The following is a 26,715-nucleotide window of genomic DNA, read 5'->3' as shown; positions in this document are numbered from 1 at the left end:
GGGCCATAAATCATCCTACACACCCAGTGTCCTCGCATGTGCACAAAACTTTGTCAAACTCCACACACGCATCCCCCCGAAATGATCCACAACAAGCACTCAACTTCAACACACATCTCCTCTGAAAAACACCCAATGTAAATTAACAAGCATCTTGTGCATGATTTGATATCCACTCAAGAACTGTCAACCGACGAACAAACAGGGAGCACCCCTGCACAACGCACGTTCCCACAACTCCAACACAAACTCCAAATTATGGTTCCCAAAGGGGCCACATCCAATACATGACGTCAATTTACACAAAATCTCTCCATTTGGCCACATAAGCTTTTTTCACTTTTAGATGTGAGCTATAATACCATAATAATATCATAGATCATCATCAAATACATAAACAGATGCCACTTAACAACTTACATGGCTTGATGTTTTAGTAAAATCCTGAGTGGAGAGGATTTTGCCATGTTGAGTTTGTGAACATATACCGTTGGCTGAGATCCAGCTTGGGTGAGCAATGTGGTCGCCATGGAAATGACGCTACATCTCATGAGTGGTTGAGCAGCTATCCTCTCTTAAAAGATTAACCACTGAATTTTAACATTTGTATTTACACATGTACACATTTGCTTTACATGTACACATTTGTTCTTGGGACATGTCCAATGCGTCCCCCTTGTATTCTAGGCACATGCATTTCTGACTTTTCCACTGTTTTCTGCTCTGATATAAACAAAGCAGGTTATATGAAATTTGATTGATGGCCCTGTCTCTGACTGTGAGGGCTAATCAAATTTTAAGGGTGACCTTTCTGGACACACCCTTGGTACTTGGCTATATTGGGTCCAGATGTTGTTGTATGAAATTATGTTATAATAACAGAACAATATGGCTGCATTAATCCAGTTGCCCTTGGTGTGTCTGCTTGAGTCAGATTCAGTGCTATTTCTTTCCTCTTTGATTTATTTGATGAAGTTGCCTTTTTTACTCACAACTCAATTGCCCAAGAGCTGTAGCCACTCAGCCTGTTCAGAGCTGCTGTACAGCAGCTTGTAAATCAGTACTCGCAACTGCCCTCTCATAGTCGCACACACGTGCTCACTTGCACTCTCTCACTCATCCAAAGAAGAGAAGCCCCCATGAGATAGTGAGTGGGACTGATTAAGACAGGGAAGAATTTGATTCGTGTTGCTTTTTTCCTCTTGAGAGTGGCTGAAGGATATTAATCTGGGCAGTGTTTCTCATGAGGACATGCCACAGGCTCTTGAGCATCTTATTATGGAATATGTTCTGTGCTGCATTTTGAACAAGCACAAAACATCTGTGTACCTTTTTTTACTTCCATCCCGAACCTCAGAGGAGCCATGATCATTCAAACTGATTGGGCATATGCCAAATGCATATTGAATGCATATTCTGTACACAATTATGTTGCATGATTATTGCAGGTACAAAAAAGTGTTTGTTGAAATAGCTGTGGCAGAAATTCACCTTTCCATTAGTCCAATCGAGTCACACCTTCTGCAGATCTTTTGCTTTATACTGATATTTCTGTCATCGTCTAACCACCTTCATTCTCGTATGACTTTTTCCTTGTGGATTATCAAAATCTTAAAGCTGATATTTCCAGTACAATGAAAATGTATAATGATCACTGGCTGTAAAGTGCAGTCGCAATTTTAACTGGTTAAAAGGGAACACATTTAGGCCACCTTGATTGCTAATAAAAAACTCTACCTCTAGACCAAATGTTGTTTCTTGTAGTAATGGCCACTGAATTACTACTAACTATTTAGCATTACTTTTTTCTTTGACATTGTGCTTGACAAAAATGGGTGCATGACTCCCATGACACTTCACGATTATTGGTTATTACCTGTCTTATTTCCCCCCAATTTATTATGAAGCAAGGTGGCAAGGTGCTCATTAATGACATGCAAGTTGAAAAGTTTGAACAGATTATTATTCTTCTTGAACTCTGAATTATGGATATTTTACTATTTTAAAGGTGGCAAAACAAACCAGAGGAGAGAGGCCATAGAGAATAATACACCCTCTGCTGCATTCCCCTCTGCTATGGATGAGATATGCAGCTTTACAGAAGTTTCTACCTTGAGTTTTGTTTCTATGGCAACTCAGATAACAGACCCATTATGATGTTTTGCAGATGATTGGAGACAAAGTGTGTGTATGTGTGTGTTTTCTGAGATTTTTCTTGTTAAAAGCCTGACAGTTTTCATACAGCCTTGCAGGTAGTGTCTTGACTTGTCCTGTTCACTACTGTCCACGATATTTAATATGATATACTGTCTCCTGTTGCCGCTAATGTATAGGATTCATCCATATGAAAGACACAAACTGTGAAAATACTTGGCTTCAGCCTACTTCTTAGGGACCACTAGGAGTTGACAATTTTGTGATGTTACTTTCATGCATACAGTTCTACAAGATTCAATTTCCTTTTACATAGATATACAAGATCCAATTCTAGGCTCTGAAATAGTGTCTGCAACAGCAAATCTGTAGTGTCCAACAAGTGTAAATTAAATTGGTCACGGAAACATTTGCACTCTGCCTGCACTTATAGAAACCTGACATGCACATATTGTATGTAGAGAATATTGTGTTTATGTGCATTTATATATCTAATAATTGTATATTAACTTTAAATAGTTGCCTGTCTACATGCAAAACCCTCTTTGCTTAAAAGCTGGTGTATTATGCATGGTGTAGATTTGATTTATTATATTCTAAGTAATGTGCTGATAAAGCCAGACAGAGTAATAAAAATAAAGCATTAGTGTTTGGCACAGTACTGCTGTCTGAATCTAATTTTATGTTGTATATAGTCATTTTGTTTGTGTTGGGGTAAAAAGTGTTTCCTAACTTTTATATTTGCATGTCCATAAATTTGTGTCTATTCTTTCTTCAAAGAAAATACATTGATTTCTAGAATGTGCTACCATATCAGTTATGTTGGCTAGATATTGCTTTCATGTATAGGAATATTTATGGATACATGGTTATTTTATTAACTATGGTAATATTATTACACAAAAATAGTATTGTTCTGAATTACTGTCTAAATTTATTTACTTTCATGCTGCAACCCTTTCAGTTTCACAGAAATCTGAATAAAGACGATGCATTCTCATACTTCCATTTGAGAAACATTGTAGTGCCTTCTGTGTTTTGAAGCTTGAGTACCACGGTAGTACTGTGCAGTACTATAGCACAATGACGAATCTTAATCATCTTTTTTAGGGGCCATTTTCGATGAGTCTGCCAAAAAGGACGATGAGGTTTTTCGTCTGGCGGTGGCAGATCTCAATCTTAACAACGAGATCCTGGAGACTGAGAAGATCACAGTATCCGTGGAGTTTATAGATGGGAACAACCCTTTCCAGGCAGTGCAGGAAGGTATGTCATCTGATTACTGAATATTTCAATGATCTGACTTCACAGTGGCCTGCACTTTTCCACACTCATGCCCTCTAAAAGTCTCATAAGAGAAGCAATCACAATGCAGTGAATTGTGACTTGTTCATTAGCTGTGATCGCTCTCATTTATTTTTTCTCTCAGTGCACTCTCAAAACATCTCAACAGACTGTTTGGTTTATAAATGTTGGATATGTGATAAGTGCCTCATCAAATCAGTTTACACTAATTAGAATAGAACAAGACAGACAAAACATTCTTTGTGTTTTTAAAGATTCAGACAGACACACAGACATACTTGCATAGCTGATATCACTGAGACTGGCTGGAAAGGAGTGTTTGCAGATGGCAAAGGGATTTTCTGAATAAATATTCTGACTAATTTAATGAAAAACAAAAGTTGGCAAATAATATCAGAAAACAGACTGTTGCAAAATCAAAACAAGCTGAACACCAGTTAAACAAGAGTTATTAGAATTGAAAATCAGTTCACCATAAGTAAATGACCTCATATGCGATCTGCATGTCGTATATGAGACATTTAATACACATTGAGTAGTATACTAAAGGTAGTATACTGACAGACAGACAGGCAGACAGACAGACAGACAGACAGACAGATAGATGACAGACAGACAGACAGACATACAGATAGATGACAGATAGATAGATAGATAGATCGATAGATAGATAGATAGACAGATAGACAGATAGATAGATAGATAGATAGATAGATAGATAGATAGATAGATAGATAGATAGATAGATAGATAGATAGATAGATAGATAGATAGATAGATAGATAGATCACATGAGGGAAATTGTACATTAAACAAAAAACACACATTTAAATACATGTGAACTGGAGTGTACTAAAGGTTGTAAACAGAGCAAAGTAAAGCATTTGTTGAGAAAAACCATTGAAGGCAGACGAGTCAAAACAAGTCAATGTTTCACTTCTCATGCACATAGCAGACAAATTGTAGAGTCTTATGTCAGTAGGCAGGAATGACCTTCAGTGGCACCCTCTGTTACACCGTGGATGGATCACCCTCTTACTGAACGCATACCTCATTTCAGCAAACAAGACTTGGAGTGGGTGGGAGACATTGTTCATGATGTTCAATAATTTAGAAACCATTCTCCTCTGAGCCACTACCTCCCCAGAGTCGAATAATGTTTGTATTAGACAAAAGACATGAATAGCCTGCATTTGTTTACTCGCTGTTAAAAATATTCATGGGATGTAAATAACTTTTTTGTGCCTATAAGGCCTTTATTTATATTACAATTTAGCTTGAAATTCCAGATTTTTTTTTAACTTGAAGGGTAAGTACAAACAATTTAGGTGCCTGTTTTATTCATTAGAATTAAATCTTGACTCGGAGTCCGCCGTTCACCTGCCATAACTGTCAACCCGCATTGGTTTTATTTTCAGAATTCAAAAATTGCCGCCTCAAGAAGCATTACAACACAGGTTTTATGTCTGTGATGGTTGGGGTTAGGTTTTTAGGGGTAGGGTGGGATTAGCAGCCGGTGATGACGGTTCGAGAGAGAGAGAGAGAATTACAGGCAGCTAAAAAATATGGTTATGTTTAGGAGCTGGATCTAAAATACTGTATCTTTAAAAGAGTAAAAATGTCCAAATATTTTTTAAGGAATTATTTATACTGTATATACTTCTAAATATATTTAGAATGGATTACAATTAAATATATTTAGAATGGATTACTGTATTAAAATATATTTGTGATAGATTCGTAAGTATTTTACGTTTCTAAAGCAGTAAATATGTAAAAATGTTGACGTTTTAGATGCTTTCAAAATGGATATATTTTATATTTTAGTCTATCCTGGCATTAAACAAATGTTTAATGTTACAAATATTAACATAAAAATAGCTATGTATAATAATGAGATCAGGCTGAGAGCCTTAATTTGTAAAAGTATCAAAGTATATCGTACGTGCCATCTCTCCGTCTTTGCAGTGCACATACTGTATGTTCATAAAAAGTTTGTATTTGTGTTGGATCTTTCCAGGGAGTTTTTCCTTGCCTCTCTCACCTTTAGCTTGCTGTTGTAAGACAATATTTTCTTGTAAAAAGTTTCTCATTGTTCCTCTTGGAAAAGCACAATAAAAATTATATTGAATTGAAAATGTTTCCCTTCAGGTTTTATATATCTATAATAATAACTCCAATAAAAAGATATTCTGTCAACTTAATAAAAAGTTAATATTTTCCAAATAAAATGTTAGCCATTTCTTTTGGCTTTAGTACAAAGACAATATTACAGACAATGATTTAATTTTGCAAACAACTTTTTGTCATTATAATATCATGTTTACTATTTATCTTGCACAGTATAAATAGGTGATAAGTGAAGGTGAATAAGATGCAGATTATTTTCACTGAAAAACGTAGCATATTCACCACTCAGAGAGGTGATGAGTAGCCCATGTTACCTACCATATTTTCTAGGGATAGTTCTGCCTTCTAATTTACTATTAGGCAAAGAAGGGTTAAGTATCCTAAGTGTTAAAAAAATATCATAGTTTTTATAAGCTTCAATATTTTAGGTTTGCATACAAATATATCTACACAGATGTAGCATCACATTACATGAGATGCATCTTGACTCAAACATATTAGGTAACATCCCCTGTAAACTCTGTTAAGATATGGTAATGTAAACATGGCTGACATTTTTCGGACTCCCATTTAATTTAATAGTCTCTGATACTGTTATGTCGGCCAGCTCAGCTTTTTGTTCTCCTTCGCATCTGAATGTGGTGAATTTCATTTTAGCTGCGTGCATGGAGTTTTAACGGTGAAGGGGAGTGTGAAGCATGTTTTGGTTGAACCCTGTTATCTAATGGAGATACACTCTCTGCTCTTGAGATGTCTTCTCTCACTTTATAAAACTCCTTGGCTGTGTTTGTTTGCTTTTCCCCTTCATCCTTTCTTCTGTTTGTTTGAAGATCCTCAGTGACAGAGCCTAATTACAGGTGCACATGTGTTGTGGTTCAGCATGAGCGCTAACGATTCTGCTTCTTATGGATGTATGATTCTGGACCTTGTTATGTCTACCTCATTTGTTTAAACATCTGTTTATCTCCTCAAAATCAGCTTGCTATGTGATTAGTGTATTTTTCCTCTATAAAAAGCATTCAAAGCTTGTCTCTCATGTAAAATCTGTTCTTCATAGAAACTTTTCAACAAGCTAGAATCTAATACTAACTTTTCTAACTCCAAGCTTGTTGGTTTTAGGGTTTTTTAGATGCTAGTTTAGCACTTGTGAGCCAGTCAGGCTTGCACTAAACCAACTGAAAACCAGTTGGCCAGACCAGTTTAAACCATTTAAGACTAGCAAACCTGGAGTTTTTTGTTTTGTTTTTTCAAAGGAGGGAAGAGTTGACAAATGTAGACTTGTTGTGTGGCTTAGCTCACAGTGCATCGGTGTCATATAGAGCTTCTGTTTATTAAATGTAAATGAGGAAGAATCCCCAGACTTTACATAAACAGAGATTAGCCTGCTATGGATTGTTGCAAGTTTTACATGGAACCCTGTGGAGTCTACTTGTTCTTGTTTAATGTTTTCTTTAAAGGCATGTGCATATTATTGACTTGTTTATGGTGAAAAACAATTTTAAAGCCAGTGATTTGAATATCAAAATGCATTCTTTTAGACACAGACAATTCCCATCAGCTCAATCCAATTACGTCTCATGTCTCTACATTTGTTTGTTACGAGGCTGTGCTGAGTGAATCATTTCTGTCTTCCAATTCTCAGGACTGGCCTTTCAGGTTTCATTCTGCCCTTAGTGGTAAAAGAGAGTCATGAAAGTGTGCCAGAAACATTTTTATTTTATTTTATTTATTTTTATCTAGAATCAGTGTTCATTTCTCACAGAATCTCTTCCTGGACAGATTGGTGTGTGCATGTGCCGTCCTTTGTTCTGCTAGCATTCTGGGTGCTGTGAGTTTCTTACCCATCATCGGCTTGTCTGATCTGCAAACCAGGACTGACAGACTCCCTTTGAACTCACATCATAGATGTATTTTTTCCATCCTTTTCAAGGAAGCATCATCGGGCTCACCGGGGAGAGTGTCTTCATGAAAGGTCAGATACACCGAAGGATGGCTGTTGAATTGACAAGCCCTTCACATACATTTAGATTCTGAGAAAACAGCCATGTGTCCGATGCAATATAGATTTGCTTTATTTATTTACTGATGGCCTAGCACCATAAACCCTAGTTCTACTACTGTATGTATTGTGGACATACTGTGTTGCTGTTCATTGAAGTAGAAACACCAAGGCCATAACTGCCATAACGTTGAGAGGGACACGTCCCCAGGATTGACGGGCCGGTTGCACCAGCTATACGTTACTTACAACTTAGCCTAGTTGTGGCGTAAATGAGCACTAAGTCACAATTATGCACCACTAAATATTAGAGCGTTGCACTATTAAACTTAGGTAGAACGGAACCCTATGTATAAACCTCTGACCAGGCGTAACGGTTAGAATAACAAAGCGGACTGATATTTTGTGACATTATTGAGCCCCTTTTTTTTTGCGTGACAGGCTTCAATCCTTTTGACATACAGTATGATGTTGACATTTACACTTGTTTACATTTAAGAAAGGAAAAAAAACTTTCTTTTAAGCAGCTCTTCAGCATGAAACTGATCTAACGGTGCAGTTTTCAGAGTGCGTCGCCATGTGTCAAGTTTCAACACAATCAAAATATATATATACAGGAAATGAAAATGTATAAATTAGTATTTATATGTCACCCCTTATTAATTTTAGATACATTTCCTGTATATTGTTGATTATACTGGGCAAATATACTATTGATCAAATCTACTTTTATTACTTATCGTATTTTAATGGGGATATTATGTATTACAGCTGGTTGTTACAAGAGCAAACAAGGTTTGAACATCAACCGTAACTAGATCAAATTGAAGTTCACTGCTTTTTAACACTTCTGTGTACAAATTTGAAGGCTGTTTATTGGATCAATACAGGTAAAGGTCATATTATGCGACTACACATTACTTTATTGAGAGCTTGCCACCTACTAGCTAAGTCTTGCCTTAAGAACAGTTGGTGCAACCAAATTAAGCACTGACTTAGTTACAAACTAACTAGTCGTTACTAAGCCCTTATGGTGAACTTTACTTCCAAACTTACATGAGACCTTATGCACAGCTGGTGCAGCCCTACCCAGATTAGTGTTCCATGAATCGTAGGGACTGTGGGAAGGCCTCACAAAGATAGCAAAACCCACTCAGACACCATTAGAAATGGTTTTGTGCTGTATGTGCTAGTGCTGAGTTGTGTTACTTAAAGAGATTCAAAGAATGATTCAAAAAACATTGTTTCTGAAAAATACCTTCCATAGAAACATTACAAAGTGTCAGAAGGTGCACATACCATATAAGGTTTTTTACATAAACGTTTATTGATGCTTCTAGGCATCATGACATTAAAGCTAAAATGCAGTCTGGTTCTTTGGTACTTTGTGATAAAACTCTGAATATTTCAGAGGTAGATAAAGTTGTTGTTAATGATTCAGGTTGCTCTGTTCATAATCATTGTTTTTGTTTGCTTTGGATTGTTAAATTTAGCTGCTTCACATTTTGAAGACCAGCTTTTCAATTATTTATTTCATGGATTTGACCACAAATATCTCTTGAATGGATCTATTCATTATTTATGATGGATTGCATGGTAAGCTCACTTTATGGCTTGTCATCCTCTGGCGATAGAAACCACTGTAAACTTGTTGGAATTTAGCAACAGTTTTTATTTTTTATTTGTTTTGCCTTTACCCACAAAATATCAAGTCAATAACATTTATGGGATTTATACTGTATCGCTTAAGCATTGCCTTAGGCTATTTCCAGTGACTTTTAAAAAAGTATATAGTGTTGCAAGACAACTAATATCTTAAACTACAAGGGATAATGTCAGGCTTTGGCAGGTTCCTCTAAACAGAGTAAACAGAAGTCCCTATTTACTTTTGCATACCAAACAACTGAAAATAAAATAAATGTAGCAGAGGCTTTTATCCAAAAATAATTTAATTAAATGTATCAAAGGGACAATCTCCCTAAACAATACAATGATTGTTTGTGACGTACAGCAGTGTATCGCTTGTGTTGGCAGAAACAATAAATATACTTTTACTATATCGCTGATTTATATGAAGGATGAAGGTGGCCACACCTTTTATTTACTGCTCTACTCATCCAGTTCTATATGCACATCCTCATACTTATATTGACTTGTATGTTCTTCACCCTCTGAATGCCCCCAACCACTCTTCCTGGGGCGGGGGGGTTCCAGCAATGGAAAGGCTGACATTTGTAATAAAGCGATGGGATGATGGCATTCTACAACTGACAGCTCGGTAAAACCCTGCCGCTGTGTTTTGGTGGCATGTTGGAGGAACTCGGCTTTCCAAATATGTCAGTTTGGCACTTCTTCAATGGGGAAACTGGCACTTTCAAAGTTTCTCATGAATGATGGATGGTTATTTCTTTGTGGTTTTTGAAAATGGGAAAAGAGCAGCTGGCAGAACGTCTCTATTGGACAATACAGGAGGGGCAAGCAGCTTCCTACTCCTGCAGAGAGCCGCCTGCTTGAGCTGTGAGTCTGAATTTGGCTCAAATGAGGGAACTGATTATGGTGAGAAGAGTCAAGCACTTGATGATCTCAAGCACCAATGTTACGAAAGATAATTGTTTTTTTAGGTATAATTGGAAAAATTATTATTGAAATTATATTTCAGAGAAGGAGATTCAAAATAATACATTATATCCTCATCTACTGGTGTAAAACCAGTGTTAAATGTCATTACCTTTCAAATGAAAAATACAGGCCTACATTCAAGCCATTCAAGGGACAGTTCACCCAAAAATGATGTGTTGTTGTTTCAAACCTGTATGAATTTCTGTCTTCTTGTTTTAAACATTACAGTAACTAATTCAATAAAACAAGATGACATGACCAAAAGTGCATTAGATATTTCTGTAAAACACTGTTTTGCAGCATATTGATGTTACTGTTATTGTTATTGTTGACATCATTCTGCATCTTTTTGTTGCTCTTGTGTGTGTGGTTTGGCTATCTCTCCCATGCTATTATTGTCCAAAGCATGGACAAAGCATCCAGTCATCTGAAAAGAGTGGTCTAGTCACCCTGGGGCTAAAGCGGTTGCCTCTTGCTCTCTCTAAGCATAACCCCCCCATCTTTCTCTCCTTCTCTCCATACACAGCAAGAGGAGAAATAATAACTCTAATTTATTTCACAGATATCCTCCTCAACCTCAATCACACTCTGTTCAAATCATTGCATTGGATCCTGTCACCGTAATGACACTTTTCATGCATGATCCCCCTGAGCCGTTGTGTGAGAGAGAATTAGGTTCTCCTGACCAGACCGCCTCTACTCTGCTGGGAACCTGATTGTGCAAACTGCAGACTGGCCTTCCTTTCCCCTCCAGCACAAAAACAGAATACAAATCAGCCTGCAGCTCCCTCCATAGTGATTTGAATCACTCAAAGGAATTATAATGACTTGGATCTTATGAAAGATAGTATTTATTCATTAGTGTCCGTCTACTGTCACTTCTCGTGTCCTGGCATGCAGGCACAATTTCTTATCTCTCAGACAAGACCAGATTTCATATTAAACTTTTTGTTGGTTTTTTGGGGAGTGGTTAAACACATTGTAGGGATAGTTCAAATTCTTTTTTTTTTATTTACTCACCCTCATGCTGTTCCAAACCCAAATAACTTTTTCGTGGAACACAAAAGGAGATGTTAGATAGAACGACAGCCACAGTCAACATTCACTTTCAACGTATGGAAAGAATATGCAATTAAAATGAATGGTTACTGGTACTAACATCTAACATCTGAACCTAACATCTCCTTTTGTTTTCTATTGAGAAAGTTAAGTCATATGGGTTTGGAACAACACAAGGTTTTTTTTTGTTTTTTTTATAATCTTTTTTGGCGATCACTGAAGAACAGGTGAAGAAGTTTTAAGAAACTATGGCTTCTTGTCACTGTGACAATGCAACATAATTCTTGTATTCCTTAAAGGTGATTTCATCAGTGTTATATTTTGCTATCCCTGGTTACTGTACTGAGACACTCAAGTAAACTATTCAAAGGTTTATTTCCCCCAAAAAGTGTACTGCAGCTTGGTGGCGCTTTCAAAACTGATCTGTTTGTTTGAGCATCCAGAGGCTGACCTTAATTCTGTTTCTTTGTTGTCCTTCCGTTTGCTCTCCACTGTCAAAAAGGCCTCAGACAAACTAGATGATTTCTACCGAGGCCTAGATCCTCTCACAATCTCTAGCAGCATGCACTATACTCAAGAATTTACAGCTCCCTTTCCCAAAAGGCCTGTATTTAAGCCTCATTTAAGCATTTGGATGTCGGTGGATGATCCTGGGATGATCTGGGTTTTGTGCTGATATGTGACACTGTGTGTTGTTACCAACAGCTATCCTTGTAGATCCTGGAGAAAGACATACCCCACACTATCCCTCATGTAATCTTATCGTCTCTCCTTCCCCACTTCTATTGGCAGATGTAAAGCCCTGTTTGCCAACACACTAGTGCCGTCCATCACTCTGCCAGTTATTAGTATCCCCGGCTGTTGGCATCTGGGATAAGCTGTTAGTCAGAGAATGAGTTTGGGATCTGATATCTTCCGACACTTGTGGTATAAATTAGGGCCTGAATAATTAATCTGAGGAAAATTTCACAATTCACTACTACTCTATTGGTCAAAAACCAAAATGTTATTCTTTAAAGTAGGGGATATACTTTACATATCACATAATATGGTTGAAATGAAATGTTCACATGAAAGATGATGTCATACTGCTGAACTTCATCGACAAGTGGGCCAGATAAAAAAAACTTTGGGACATGAGGGCTAAGCCTGAGTATTTTGTCAATGAAAAGTTTCAATCTACATATACCTGTATAGTGTTGTAGTGGATCTAAAAAAGTTGTTCAGCATATAAATAAAACATCTGTGTATAAAGATGTATTTTTTTTATTTATCATGAGAAATGTTTCAACCTAGCAGGAAAAAGAAAAAAAAGCAGCAACAACTGAATATATATTAAAGTGAAGTTTGTTATAGATGCAGTGGTTTAAACTTTTGACTTTCAAATCGAATATATTATTTACCTAATTAATGATTAGAACTTACGCTTGTCAGTCGTCGATGATTTTAGTTCTTTAATATTACCATTCTATCAAAGTGATGGATAATGGTAATTTTTTCCCAACTTCTGAAATCGTCTTAAAAACATTGTGCTCCTGCTAGAGACATGGCACAATGATCGCAGCCTGGTCTCATGAACAATACATTACAATGGCAACATTTTTGCAAAACCAAATTTCATACCTTATTACACATTTGTTTGCAGTTTCCCAGAGAAATGTCCAGAAGGGGGCGCCAAAAGTGAGTGAAATGATTTCTGAATCATACAGGTTTTACAGGTGAATGTTAGATAGATGTTTTAATGAATAAGTACTGTACTTCCCAAACCTAAAACTTTAACCTAAACCAATTGTGATCTAAAATCAAATAAGAGCTTGACACAAAACAGACATTCTTACCCTTAACCAACACCTAAATATTCGAAATGCAAAGCACATTTTCAAAATCAACCATGTCATCTCATTTCACTTTTATGACACTCTTCTCACATGTCAGCTTGCATGCTTAACTGGTCTCGAACCACATACTTATAAGTCCAAAGTCCAACTCTCAATGAGGTGAGCCACTGTGGAAGCTAATAACAGTGGAATACGTGTGTAAATGTAGGTGAGTCTGTAATACCAGCATTAAAATATATAGTTTTTCTAATGTTACATTATTATAAAAGTCATAACATAGCAGTGTGTAAGTAATAGTGTGAAAATTAAATGTTAATAAAGCAATAATCAGCCGTTGTAGTCATGATTTAATAAAAATTAATAACACGCACAGTTGTTTTACTGCCTTTAGTGGTAATTTCACCAGGAAACTGCAACGAAACTTTGAATTTGGCACATAGAGGTCAGTTTGCAAAAATGTAGTAATTCTAACGTTCATTCATGAGACTAGGTTGAATGTTCTTTTTCCTCGCAAGTTTACATGGGAAAACAAATAATAAAACATTTATATGCAAACAACAGACAAACAGTGTGACAAAGGACTGCAATTGGCTTGTGGGCCACCAGTTGATTAGGCCTATCAAAAAGGGTCTTGGTTCTTGGTTTCCTTTCAGAGAACATAAAGAATGTTTATACCACAGCAGTCTTTAAAAGGATGTTGAAGTTGTTGGACCTGAGATGGTGAACTTTCAGGTTCATCATTGCTTTATGGCAGTAATGACATTGGAAGACCTCTGATAAGCTTTTAGTACAGAGTGGAATGTCAAGAGAAATGAAACTGAGGTTACAAAAGGGACTGAACCAGAAAAATGGCAAGATAAGGACATTATTGTTATGTGCTTTTATATTATTGATATACAGTATTTTTTATTTGCCTTTTATGTGGTCATTCTACATCTTTTCTGTTATGACCTTATGTGCTTGTTTTGATTTTGATTATTAGGCTTTATGTGAATCCAATATGTGACGACACTAAAAAGAGAGCATATAGACTATATAGACTGTTTTTCATCTCAGTTCATTATATTATATATAATCCATCCCTCTACACTGAAAAACTATGTGCTTCGTATGCCTTAACATCTAATTAACTGGTTTTATTCCACTCAAAATACATTTTAACATCACTGAATCAACCTGAACACTTATTTTAAAGGTTAGGTCAACTAGAAATAGCTCCTTAAGGTAAAAATTGCACTTTTGACAGTGAAGTCAGTGGCAGACCCTGGTACTGGTGAAATAGGCATTCACCTATGTATTCTCTAGGGTAGGGTAGCACAGGACACAGCTCTTGCACACAGTGCTCAGACGTTTTTTCCACCCATCTACTGTATTGCTCATCCGCAGCCACACTCTGTTCCACTGAAATCCAAAAATAAAAAGCAACCAAATGTGCCTTGTTTATGATATACATCCACTGATAGTCTTTTGCCATTTTTATTTGTATATTAAAATATACTGAATTCAAGCAGGTATTGAAGCCAAGGCTTCTTGTTAAAGGCTAGAAACACAGATGAATACAGCTAACACTTTTGTGAAGGGCTCAGACCTTAGGCTCTGTAAACCTAAGTCATATATACAGTGTTCGCCAAGTCAAGACAGACCACTATGACACAAAGCCTATGACCATTTTTGTCTTTCCCCAACCTTTTAGCACAAATCATGTCAGTCACAGCCTAAACACCACTAAGCTGATACTTGTTCTTCTCATTCCTTGTTCCTAGTTCCTGCATAATTTCTCTGACTACTCAAAATTAACACAGTAATCTGGCACTCACACAACTGGAGCCTTGATATCTGAATAGAGAATGTCAGAGAACACAGGTGTGGTAACTGTAAAAAAAAATAAAAAAATAAATATATATATATATATATATATATATATATATATATATATATATATATATATTTTTTTTTTTTTTTAACTGACTACTTCTTTTCTTCCATCTTATGTCAACTGATTCCAAGCTGCGTTAAGTTTTTATACTCATGCTCTACCTCAGTACGGCCTCTTCCTGCTAAATTTAATGAGGTGACTTTTCAAAACAGAGCATATCAACCCAGTCTGAGTTTATCTTAATAAAAAATGCTAGAGCACTCCTCATGCCACAGCAGCAATGGAAGACTCTAAATGCCAGAGCCCATGTTGGTGGCTCTCTGCTTCTCAGGAGAGCATCTCTGGAGAGGGATGATTGCTTTGTTGAGTTTTAATATCAAGATGTTTATATTTATATATATATATATATATATTATAGGAGATGCAGTCCAGAAGCTTCCTTGGATTTTGTTAGATGTGATAAACAGCTCCCTGGGCTTGGACCATAAAAACCCTTTTCACATCTCTTAATTGAATTAACTTTTCTCATTCTGACAGCCTTGAGAGGGATATTGCCACAGGGACGTGACTTTGATGGAGCATGGCATGGGTGGCGGGAAAGAAATCGAATGAGACATGGCCTAGTGTCTTGTCAAGACTTGACATGGATTGAGTGTTGTCCTAAATACTGAGATCTTTATATGGGCCATCCTGCTGAAAAAAATAAGGCTTCATCAAAGCCTAGGCATGTTTGCTGGTCTTAGCTGGTTTAGACTGGTTTAAACTGGTCTCCCTGGTCTAAAACACTGTAATCCAGTTTAAAATGCTTAATTAATTTATGTATGTATTTTTTTATTGTCTACAGGGAATGTAATAGCATTTTGTTTGACTTTAAGATTTTGTAGAGTTATTTGTCAGCCCTCTGTTTGACTTGGCTGAGCTGTAAGTAGACTGTGTACTTTGTTTTTCGAAAGGTCTCCATCACTTGAACATACTGTCCAGGGCATTCAGTGCTCTCACTCTAGTGTGGCTAGAGACCTGAGGAGTAAGTTGCCATGGCGATGTCATCATCATTGCATCCCTGTCGCTAGGCACTGACTTTGGCGTGGTTTGCAGTGAGTATGCGGGCGAGACTTCCTGTGAGCTAATCGATTTCTGCATGTGGCGAATATTCTGTGTGTGGGTGAATATGCTTGTGTGAGACGCAGTTTGTGTGTTTCTGGAAAAGCTATTAAGCATGAAAACATCAGCATGTGTGTGTGTGTGTGTGTGTGTGTGTGTGCTGTTACACACACCACAGAGGTCAGTAATGAGATTGCGATCTGCCAGAATTCATTCTTGTTTGTCGGTATGAAGATACAGCGATGTAGACAGGGTCAAGTATCACACTGCACACTGAAGTTTTGCTGACAGCCACCGCCAAATATTTTATCCCCATTGCATCTCCTTTGCTGGGGAGATATTCTAATTTGTCTGGCCCTTGTGTCCGTGACAGGTATAAATATCTATCCACATCTATCCACAGTGTTGGAGAAAACACTCTTGGGAGACAAGTCATAAAACCTAAATTAAATAAGAGAAAGGAGTTTGATGAAATATTTGTGATATGGGGGTATAAAATAACTGTTTCTGATCATATTACATAGCAATGCCACACTCTCCTCAATCTCCCCATTTCTCCCTCTGTGTCTTTCTTCTCTCCCTACTCCTCCCTCCAAATGTTGTCGATGGAGTCCTGCTCGCCTCGACTCTGGAGTACTGCTGATCTACATTGTAATGAAAGAGACTCTCTCTCTTTCTCTCTAAGGCCTGGCACAAATGCAGCCATTAAAGTGCATTAAAGCACAAAAAGATCCTCTGTCGCTTTGAGAGAGAGGGAAAATGTCTGCCTACTTGCCAGTTTTGGCTAATACAAGGTTCCACCTGGTCCTCCTTAAAATGAAGTCCGTATATCTACCCCATTTATCTCAAATAGGAAGCTGACGTCTCTGTAAAACAATAGACTAAAAGCCCGGTAACAAAGCTGTAGAACATTACAGTCCTGCATTCATTTTTATAATTGGCTTAGTGAATGAGAATGTGCATCAGAGTCATCAAAGGAATGCCACTTCTGAAAGCGCCATGGGTCCTTTTTACTCAATGATCCTCTGTTGAGACATAACAACCTACACAGGTTCTTCGAAAAATTTGAAAAAACTTGCCTTGTTTTTTTCCCACTATCATTTACAACTCTATTTCTTTCATATTTCATGTGTGCCTCACACTAGAAACTTTCCTTAAGGCATCATGCCTTAGGTGTTGTTCAACATCATGCAGTTATGATCATATAGTAATGATTTCATACAGAATCAAGAGTAGAAAAAATTAGTTGTAAGATTGTGGTAGTAGCTTCAGCCTCTCTGGGCGAACATGATGGAGCAGCAGTCGGTCGATGTGAGCTACAGTAGGTGACATCCAGACTGGGAGGCAGAAATTTGACCTTCAGCTCCAAAGGGAGCACTCTAATACAGAGCAATAAACAATTCTCTAGGGATGCAATAGCTCTCAATTCTGTAATAATAAGAGTGACCTTTATTGGCATGTGTAATTAAAATCCAACTTTTTAGCTAAGCCAACAAGTTAAGCGTAGAAGGGAGTGTTAGCTGAAATGGATGCATGCAAAATGCAGCCCAAATTGTTAAATAAACAGTAAATATTATGGGTGGGAGTCCGGAGGGATCTGCCTATATGACATTGTGTCAATTTCTGGGTTGTATTATGAGAGCATTATGATGTTTAGTGTATTGTAATTCCACACTGTATTATATTTCAATCAGTTGCAATCTATTGCATGGTTGTTTCTCACTCATCTTCATTGAATTCGGTGCTTTATACCACAAGTGCACAACCTCCTGCTTTACTTAATTGTAAAGCCATAGAAGTAATGTAGAGCATAGACACTTCAAAAAGTGATGTCAAGAAAAATTATACCTTTGTTCCAGTGTAACATTACATGAAAATTAGGGCTGAATGATTGATTGAATCAGTATCGAAATCACAATATGACCTTGTGCAATTATACAGTTTAATCATCTGTGATTAAATAGTGTAAACTTGCTGCACGAAGTGCTGCACTTACAGTATGTCTTTACTAGGAAGTGTTTCCTTTAGTGCAAGTAAAAGAGGTCAGTGGATTACACATACACTAAACATGCACAAGACTCAAACTCATTTGTTTCAGAGAAGCTCTGTGCACGATACAAACAAATTCTGTCTTGTTCCCTGAGTGCCAGATGTGGTCTGAGTTTGTTTTGATATGCTAACATGCGCTGAGCACATCATATTTAAAGTGCTTCAGATACACTTTAATTGCACATTTGCATAATTCCAAATATGTTTGGTCACTACAAGTTACAATACAAATCTAAAATAACCCCATGACAGTTGTTTTTTTTGGACAAAATGCAAGATAAGAGCATTTTACTGCTTTTGTCAACTCAAAATGAAACAGAAACTCTTCCTTTGGTTTTCTGTTAAAATAAAAGGTTTAGGGTTTGACTAGACTACATTGCAAAACTATGTGCAAGTTAAGAAATGATTGAATATGGACATTACTGTTGTATACTAATAATGCTAATTTTATCATAAATTTGTCTTCTCGTTTTCTTAGTTTTATTATTAATATTATCATTATATATATTTTTTTGTATAATAAAAATAATAATACATTATTTAATAAATGTAACATGTTTAACAATGCATTATTATTATTATTATTATTATTATTATTATTGCAATCAGGTTGCATTTAATTATCGAATGGACAGGAAATTTGCAGTATGTGGGCAGTACACAAGAGTGCTATTTTTTAATCAGTTCAGGATGGATGTCTCCTGGGAGCTGATTGGGATAATTTCAGGACCCAATCTTCATAGTTCCTTATGACCCCAAAACATCAGGGATCACTTTAGCTTTCGTGTTCCACATCTGTGATACCGCAGTCTCCAGTATTTGTTGATCTTCTCTGCATCTTGCATATTATTATTATTATTGTTATTATTATTTTATTACTTTAATATAATATTATGGTTGACTGGATTAACAAAAAAATATTATGACAAGTAGGCTGAGACCCTATAACAAAAGTAGGCAAAACAATTACACAGTGGACAGATGCAATGTAAATACGAGGAAGATGTGCTTTTTTCTTCTTCTGAGTTTCACTGTTTTATTTTTTTAATTTGGTTATTTTTAAGAGGACTCAAATGTAAAAACCTTTTTCTGAAACTGTATTTACATCAGCTATAGAGCATTGAAAAAACCTAATTTTGAAAAAAAAAAAGAAAAATAAAAAGAATCACTTACAATGTTTACCATGTCACAGTTCAAATCACAATCACATTTTTTTAATAATCCCTATTACATCTTTTGTCCAAACCATTCAGCCCTAATGAAATCCCTAGCAGTCTGCTTGTACAGTGGAACTTTCCAGACATCCTTACAAATGAAATACTTTAGACTTTTATTCTTAGATCTTTAATGTTTGCATTTTGGTCTAATAAGGGTGCCTAGCCCCTTAATCCTCTCTGAGTACCAGTCTAGGGATCTTGACCTGAATTAGCATAAGCATCACATTTCTCACCTTTGCCCCACCCAAGGCGAAAACACCAGAATTGAGCTCATTATCAACTGCCCCTGAGTCATCAGGCATCCAACACATGCTGACAACATGAGCTCCCATCAGTAACTGCTAATGGCTGTTTAGTGTTAACCTCAAAGCAGAAAACAGAAGCAAAGGTTATCCTAGGAAATGCAATTTGTACAGCATAGCTTTTAAGAGGTTGAGATATTCTGCAAGAAATGTAAGCACAGCGTAGTTCTAGCGGGAAGACTAGCAGCTGTACATCATCGCACCATTAGCTAGCTAGGAAACTCCTAGCCAATGACATGTCAGCCATCACTTTATAAGTCCGTTCACATCACAAATCACATTGCCGTTTCAGTGTGCCAACATGGCAACCTCCACCACCCCATCGCTACTAGATGAGTCCCGTCCTGCACATGGGTAGGCTCCTCGCCCCTGCCTCCTATCTCTGGCAGTATCTGACGGTTCTGAGTACAACTTCTTCTGACTACAAGAAGGGGCCTACGCCAAAGAGAGACATTACATTCCTGTTTCATATTCATCAAATAAAGGCCATCTAAAACTTTACTCAAGTCTGCAAGTAGTTGCTACTAGTAGTTCCTCAACTGGTTTTGCTTCAGGACTCCACATTGGATTCTTCAGGGCAGCATTTTATATTGCAAGTGGTTACCCAAAATATGTACCAACATTTTTTATTGTACACCCCCCAATAGTTTCATGCACTCAGCACTGCACATAACACATAGTGGTCTGCAAAAGCCATGTTTATCCTTGTTGCAAGTGAACCAGTATTTAATGTAGTCTGGCTCATATTCATCAGGGCATGTCATGCAACCTGTTCATGTTGGTGGCTGCTTAATTTGGCTAGCTTCAACCAAATGACAGATCCAGCACTGCACCAAAATAACATTTTGACTGGACAAACAACCTTTTACCTGAACAACTAAAGGTATGGGAAAAAATTGTTTCCTCCATTCTGAAAGTTGATCAGCCTATTTGTTCTACTTCTTCTTCTTCTTTTCCACCCATGCTAAGGAACGTATTGAGCGACGAAAGTTCTCCAGTGGGTGTGATCAGTGGCAAGGTCTTCGACTTCATCCCTGGAGACATTGAGGACTTTAAGGTCGTAGATGAAAGTTTGGCTCCAGGTCAGTCGTGGTCGGCCTCCAGGTGGAACCCATAGAAACGCCTTCTTGGGGATGTGGCTTTTGTCTCTGCAGATAAAATGTCCTGCTAGTCGTAGGCGATGGCGTGCAATGATGTTCTACTATCCTTACTTTAAATAAGTAATTTCATACTGTTATTAAATTATATTTGCATTTAGCATTGTTTTCCCTGTTGACCCTATCAGAAAAGATGTGCAACCCTGATCCACCATTTAAGAACCACTGCTGTACAACTTTCATGGCTACTTGCAGCTATCATGGATGGCTTGTGAATCCTGGAAATGTTAAAATGACACTGTTATTCACTCATCAACAGGAGTTCAGCATTACTAATGGTCCCAAAAGTATTAGATTTTTAAAGGCCACATAAGATAAGTTGGCCTTATCTGATTTGAAACAAGCCTCTACTTGATCAGGGTCAAGTCATGCAGTAGTGGTCAATTAGTTTGACATCTGCGGACATCTTCCGTTTGGGTTTCTAATTATATTGTTTCACAAGAATAGCTGTATTTAACTTTATCAATTAGCCAGCCAAAGGGAGGAGAAAGTGCTACAGTCTCATTCTTGGCACCCCTGTAGTGAATGATGACACTGAAACTGTCAAGTCCAGTGGTTATTAGATTGTGTGTGTGTGTGTGTGTGTGTGTGTGTGTTTTGTAGTTGCTTGGCTCTTAGATCATTAGAATCCTCAATACCTGCTGAAAAGACAAGCTTAGACCAGCATGAATTTCCATCTTGGTCCAAGCTGGCTTATGCTTGTTTAGCTGGTGGACCAGTATAGACATGTTGTTCACCAGAAAACAAAATGCTGGTCAGCATCACTCTTACTCTATCAGGCAAAGCAATGCAGGTCACAACCCTTAGATTAGTGCAGCACAACATCTTCCACTGTATTATGTTGTGCCGGCCTCCAGGTGGAACCCATAGAAACGCCTTCTTGGGGTTTCAACAGTGGCTGTTGTCTCTGCAAATAAAATTTCCGGCTAGGCGTGCAATGATGTTCTACTATCCTTACTTTAAATAAGTAAATTCATACTGTTATTAAATTATATTTGCATTTAGCATTGTTTTCCCTGTTGACCCTATCAGAAAAGATGTGCAACCCTGACCCACCAGTTAAGAACCACTGCTGTACAACTTTCATGGCTACTTGCAGCAATCATGGATGACTTGTGAATCCAGGAAATGTTAAAATGACACTGTTATTCACTCATCAACAGGAGATCTGCATTACTAATGGTCCCAAAAGTATTAGATCTTTAAAGGCCACATAAGATAAGTTGGCCTTATATTTTAGAAGTCAGTATCCCCCCTCTGGGAAATAGTGCTGGTGTGTTCTCACAGCAAAAAAGGAAAATAGCTATGTGTGCAATGAGTTGTGGTGTTCATCTGGGAGATTCTGGCCCATGTTCTGTCCTTATGCCATTCCATCATCTCTCACCAACAATTTTGTGTCCTCCTTTCACCTGTCTCTATCAATAAAAAAATGCTCAAAGCATCGGGTTGGTGATTGGGTAGGGTTGGCCGCTGCTGCGGAAATAACAATAATATCCCTTAACAATTTTGTTGTTACTTTCATTAATGTGAATAACACAAAATATGATGGTTTGACAGCACTTAACAGGAAGTGCTGTAACTCCCACGGCTATGTAATTGGATCAGAATTTAAGAGATGCATGCTAAAGAATTTTGCTTAAATTGCTGAAATTGTTCTCCAGAGTTCGACAGCTTGGGAACACTCTTTGACGTATTGTTTCCAGGGCAACAAAAATGAGTAGGACCTGGCAAATGCACCTGGTTGGTACACATAGTTTGGAAACGTAAAATCAAAGGTATAGATGTCACCAGATGGAGCTCCAGCAGGATGTATTAATGACAAAATGGAATTCTGTATCTCAAAACCAGATGGTGGTCTTTTGTCTCAACCCCAGGGACAGTGGAGACACCTGAGCCTGGAAAGGTGAGACAAGAGATACAAATAATATTCATCCCAATATTCCATGTCCTATGAAAAAAGAAAAGGGTTAAGGGGATATTGTCACAGAGAAACTCACAGAGGCAGGGATAAGGACTCAATCGCAGATTTTATTGTACAGGTGAATGTTGCAGAGAAGAAAACAACAGGTGATGAACAGTCCTTTATATGCCAGAAACATAAATAACACAGGATAGTCCAATACACTGGGGAATAAATGGAGGATGAACCAATACTAGGGGGACAAGAACTAGGTAAGTATTTAGACTGTAAGGTCTCGACGAAACTAGGGAGTCTGTAGTCTCCGGGGAAACACTGACAAGAACAGACAATAAATGTTTGGGAGAGTGGTGTATAAATCTGTCCATGATTAGTCACTGATGATGTAGGTGCATGTTATCAACTCAAGGGAGAGTGAGAAGAGTGTGGAGTGAGAGAGGGAATCCGGTGGATCCATGACAGAATTTGCTTTAATACACTACCAGACTGCAATTGGATCTGATTTGAAACAAGCCTCTACTTGGTCAGGGTCAAGTCTGCAGTTTAGTTTGACATCTGCGGATATCTTCCGTTTGGGTTTCTAATTATATTGTTTCACAAGAATAGCTGTATTTATCAATTAGCCAGCCAAAGGGAGGAGAAAGTGCTTCAGTCTCATTCTTGGCACCCCTGTAGTGAATGATGACACTGAAACTGTCAAGTCCAGTGGTTATTAGATTGTGTGTGTGTGTGTGTGTGTGTGTGTGTGTGTGTGTGTGTTTGTTTTGTAGTTGCTTAGATCTTAGATCATTAGAATCCTTAAGGTGTATACCTGCTGAAAAGACAAGCTTAGATCACCATGAATTTCCTTCCTGGTCCAAGATGGTTTATGCTTGTTTAGCTGGTGGACCAGTATAGACATGTTGTTCACCAGAAAACAAAATGCTGGTCAGCATCACTCTCACTCTACCTGGCAAAGCAATGCAGGTCACAACCCTTAGATTAGTGCAGCACAACATCTTCCACTTTATTATGTCAAGAGGATCTCTCAGGCCACTAAAACGTAAAAATCATTCGATCCTCAGCTTGAATGTATTTGCACTATTTTTGCCAATGCACTCTTAGTATTTTTAATCAAGTCTCTGTTAGGATTTTACTTCTTTTGTGTCTGGGCCAAAAATAAAATATTTTTGCAATAGTAGTTCACGTTGCAGACTAAGTAAAATAAATCAAAAATTGAATGCAGTTAAAAGAAAAGTGACTGCTTTATTGTTAAAACCTTTGTTATGCATTCATCAAGCATGACTCTGTGTTCTGGTATTGTAAATGAGGCCCTGTTTATAAGAATTAATACATTAAAACTCAGTAAGTAAGTACTGTAGTCATTTAGCAGAGGCTTTTATCCCAAAAAATTGGAAATTCCATGCTCAAGGTCACAATGGTAATGGCCCATGGCTCTTTCTTGTAAGCGAGTAACTGCCTGATGAAGACCCAACTGGCTGAAATTTTGTTTTTGTCTTTTCTATTAAATTATAATGGAGCATTTGTAGACGTGTTCCGTTCTCTTCTTGTTTATTTAATTTTTTCCATTTTTGATCATGCATCTGCTTCAGTGTTTAGATGTGCACATCCACCCCACTATGATTTTCCAGTGAAATGACAACTGTAACAGTGCCAAAGATGACAGATATAGGACATAAGTGTAAGTTTAAAACGTGTTATATGGGAGAGTAATTTAATTGACTTTAGTTCTTAAAGGAATGTTTCTGGGTTCAATACAAGTTAAGCTCAAGCTCAATATTGATTACCACATAAATTAATTGTGACTTGCACCTCCTTTTCTTTAAAAAAGCTAAACAGTGAAGCACTTACAATGGAAGGCAATGGGGGCCAATTTTTTAGGTTTAGCCACATGATGTAAACAATATTCATGCTATCATGATTTTAGTGTGATACAATTACTTACTACACATTTCTGTGTAAAGTTGTATCCAATTTTATTTCAAATACTGTCGATTGAGCTTAAAAAGTATTGAACCCTGAATATTCCTTTAACAGGTGGGACAGAGGCCAAATAAAAGGCAGAATCATATGGATGATAGATAGATAGATAGATAGATAGATAGATAGATAGATAGATAGATAGATAGATAGATAGATAGATAGATAGACAGACAGACAGATAGATAGATAGATAGATAGATAGATAGATAGATAGATAGATAGATAGATAGATAGATAGATAGATAGATAGATAGATAGATAGATAGATAGAATGCTTCCCATTCAAACTCAAACACTTGAACATGGTTCTCTGCTAATTTCTCCAGCTTCAAAAAATTTACAAGTGAATAATATAGGTTTGTTAACTATGAGAGAGAGAGGGAAATAGCACATACAATTTCAGACTCACAGTCTGACTTTCTTGACATTTTTTGCATATTGTACACTTATTATAGATATTACTATAGAATTATCTGCCTGAAGGAATTTTTTAGATCCAAAATTTCATGCTGTGCCTTTTTTGTGTCATTTAGATGCAGAGATTATAGAATTTCATACAGTGCCTTTTCTGAGTCATTTCCAAGTCACAGGAAAGAGATGAGGTTTGACAAGTCAGCCCCCCCCCCCTTTTTAGGGAAAAAAAGAAGAAAACTGTTCAAAAATGCAACTTGTTTGTTTTCCATTATATCTTGTTCAAATGGATCACCCGCTTGTCTCTCACTCACAAAACTGGACAAGGAAGTGAACCAGGAATATAAAGTCAGTCTCCCCAGACCCAAATGTCCTCTTAAAACTCTCCCAGCTAAGACTGTTAACCTTTACCTCCAGTAAAGAGCAGATAAACAATGGGTATGGGGGAACAAACAGAAAAATAACAGAGCTTTCCTTACAATTTTGAGCTTGGGAATTCACCTCCTGCCCTCCTGGCCAGGTGGTTAGATCTGATGACGTATGACAATGTATTGCATTGCATTTTTGATCTAAAACTAAAACAGGGTGTTTAATATCTGTGCTAAAACACAATATGTTGTGCTTAGCTTTGTCAATTGTGGTGTATAATTGTAATAACTGTTGAAGAGCTTAAACGTCTCATCAATGATCATCAACAACAATAAATTCCCAGTTGTGGATTGCTTCGCAAGTGATCTTGCCCAAGGCTTGTTTGTGTCAAGGCTGGTGGTCTCTCTCTCTCTCTCTCTCTCTCTCTCTCTCTCTCACACACACCTTCCCCCATTCTCTCATCTATAGATAGTACATGCATACATTAAAGACAGTTTGATTTTAAATTACCCCCCCCCCCCCCTTTCATCTGTAATCTGCTTCTTATTATCTCAATTAGCTGCCTTTCTTTCGGTTGATAGATATTCATGTGTAATAGGTGCATGGTCTCCCAGACTAAATCTTGAATGCTTATGACAGCTATTAAGTAATCCCAGAATCAATGGCAACAAGACAATCCCAGAGTCACTGCCAGTGTTACCCCACTAGATTCAGTTTGTAAGGATTTGAGTAGAAAGTCTGAATATTGATTATCGTATTTCATGAAAAGTCTTACATCTGGAGTCCCTCTGGGTTGATTTGTCATTCCATCCCCACCATCATTTGCATATTTCCCCTGTGGCAGAGGCTTAATTAGCTGGAGTCACTGGAGCAGTCTTTGATTATGCCTTTTAAAGAAACGTAACATTTGATCTCATTTAGAGCAGTTAAAGAAAGCAGCTAGGCTCATTGACCATTAGCTACGCACCCAACCAGAGCTTCTTGTGCATTTGTAGAGAGCAATGCCCTGAGCTACACTCTGAGCACCTTAAAAATGCATGCATACTAGCTTAGTTTTATTTATTCAGCATCTAATTTTAAGATAATGTTTCAGGACCCCACCTTCAGGGTGTGTTTTTTACCTGGAGAAAGCTGCTCTTTAGCATTCTTTTTTATATCATTGGCAGTTGCTCGGCTGATGCATGCAGCCCTGGAGGTATACGACCTGCATGCTACCATCTTTGCTTAT

General features: G+C 37.4%; 1 protein-coding gene across 2 annotated transcripts in view; it reads left to right on the top strand.

Annotated features, from left to right (window-relative positions):
• Positions 1-26,715, top strand: part of LOC127630454 (glutamate receptor ionotropic, delta-2-like) — a 560,225-nt gene that overhangs the window by 59,541 nt on the left and 473,969 nt on the right. For both annotated transcript variants that reach the window (XM_052107985.1, XM_052107986.1), the window contains exon 2: positions 3,265-3,420. In XM_052107985.1, coding sequence (XP_051963945.1) covers positions 3,265-3,420 — 156 coding nt within the window. The remainder of the gene's footprint in view (positions 1-3,264; positions 3,421-26,715) is intronic.

The sequence above is a fragment of the Xyrauchen texanus genome, chromosome 37 (genome assembly GCF_025860055.1).
Source record: "Xyrauchen texanus isolate HMW12.3.18 chromosome 37, RBS_HiC_50CHRs, whole genome shotgun sequence".
NCBI classification, from domain to species: domain Eukaryota; kingdom Metazoa; phylum Chordata; class Actinopteri; order Cypriniformes; family Catostomidae; genus Xyrauchen; species Xyrauchen texanus.
This window is presented reverse-complemented; position numbering and strand designations above follow the sequence as displayed.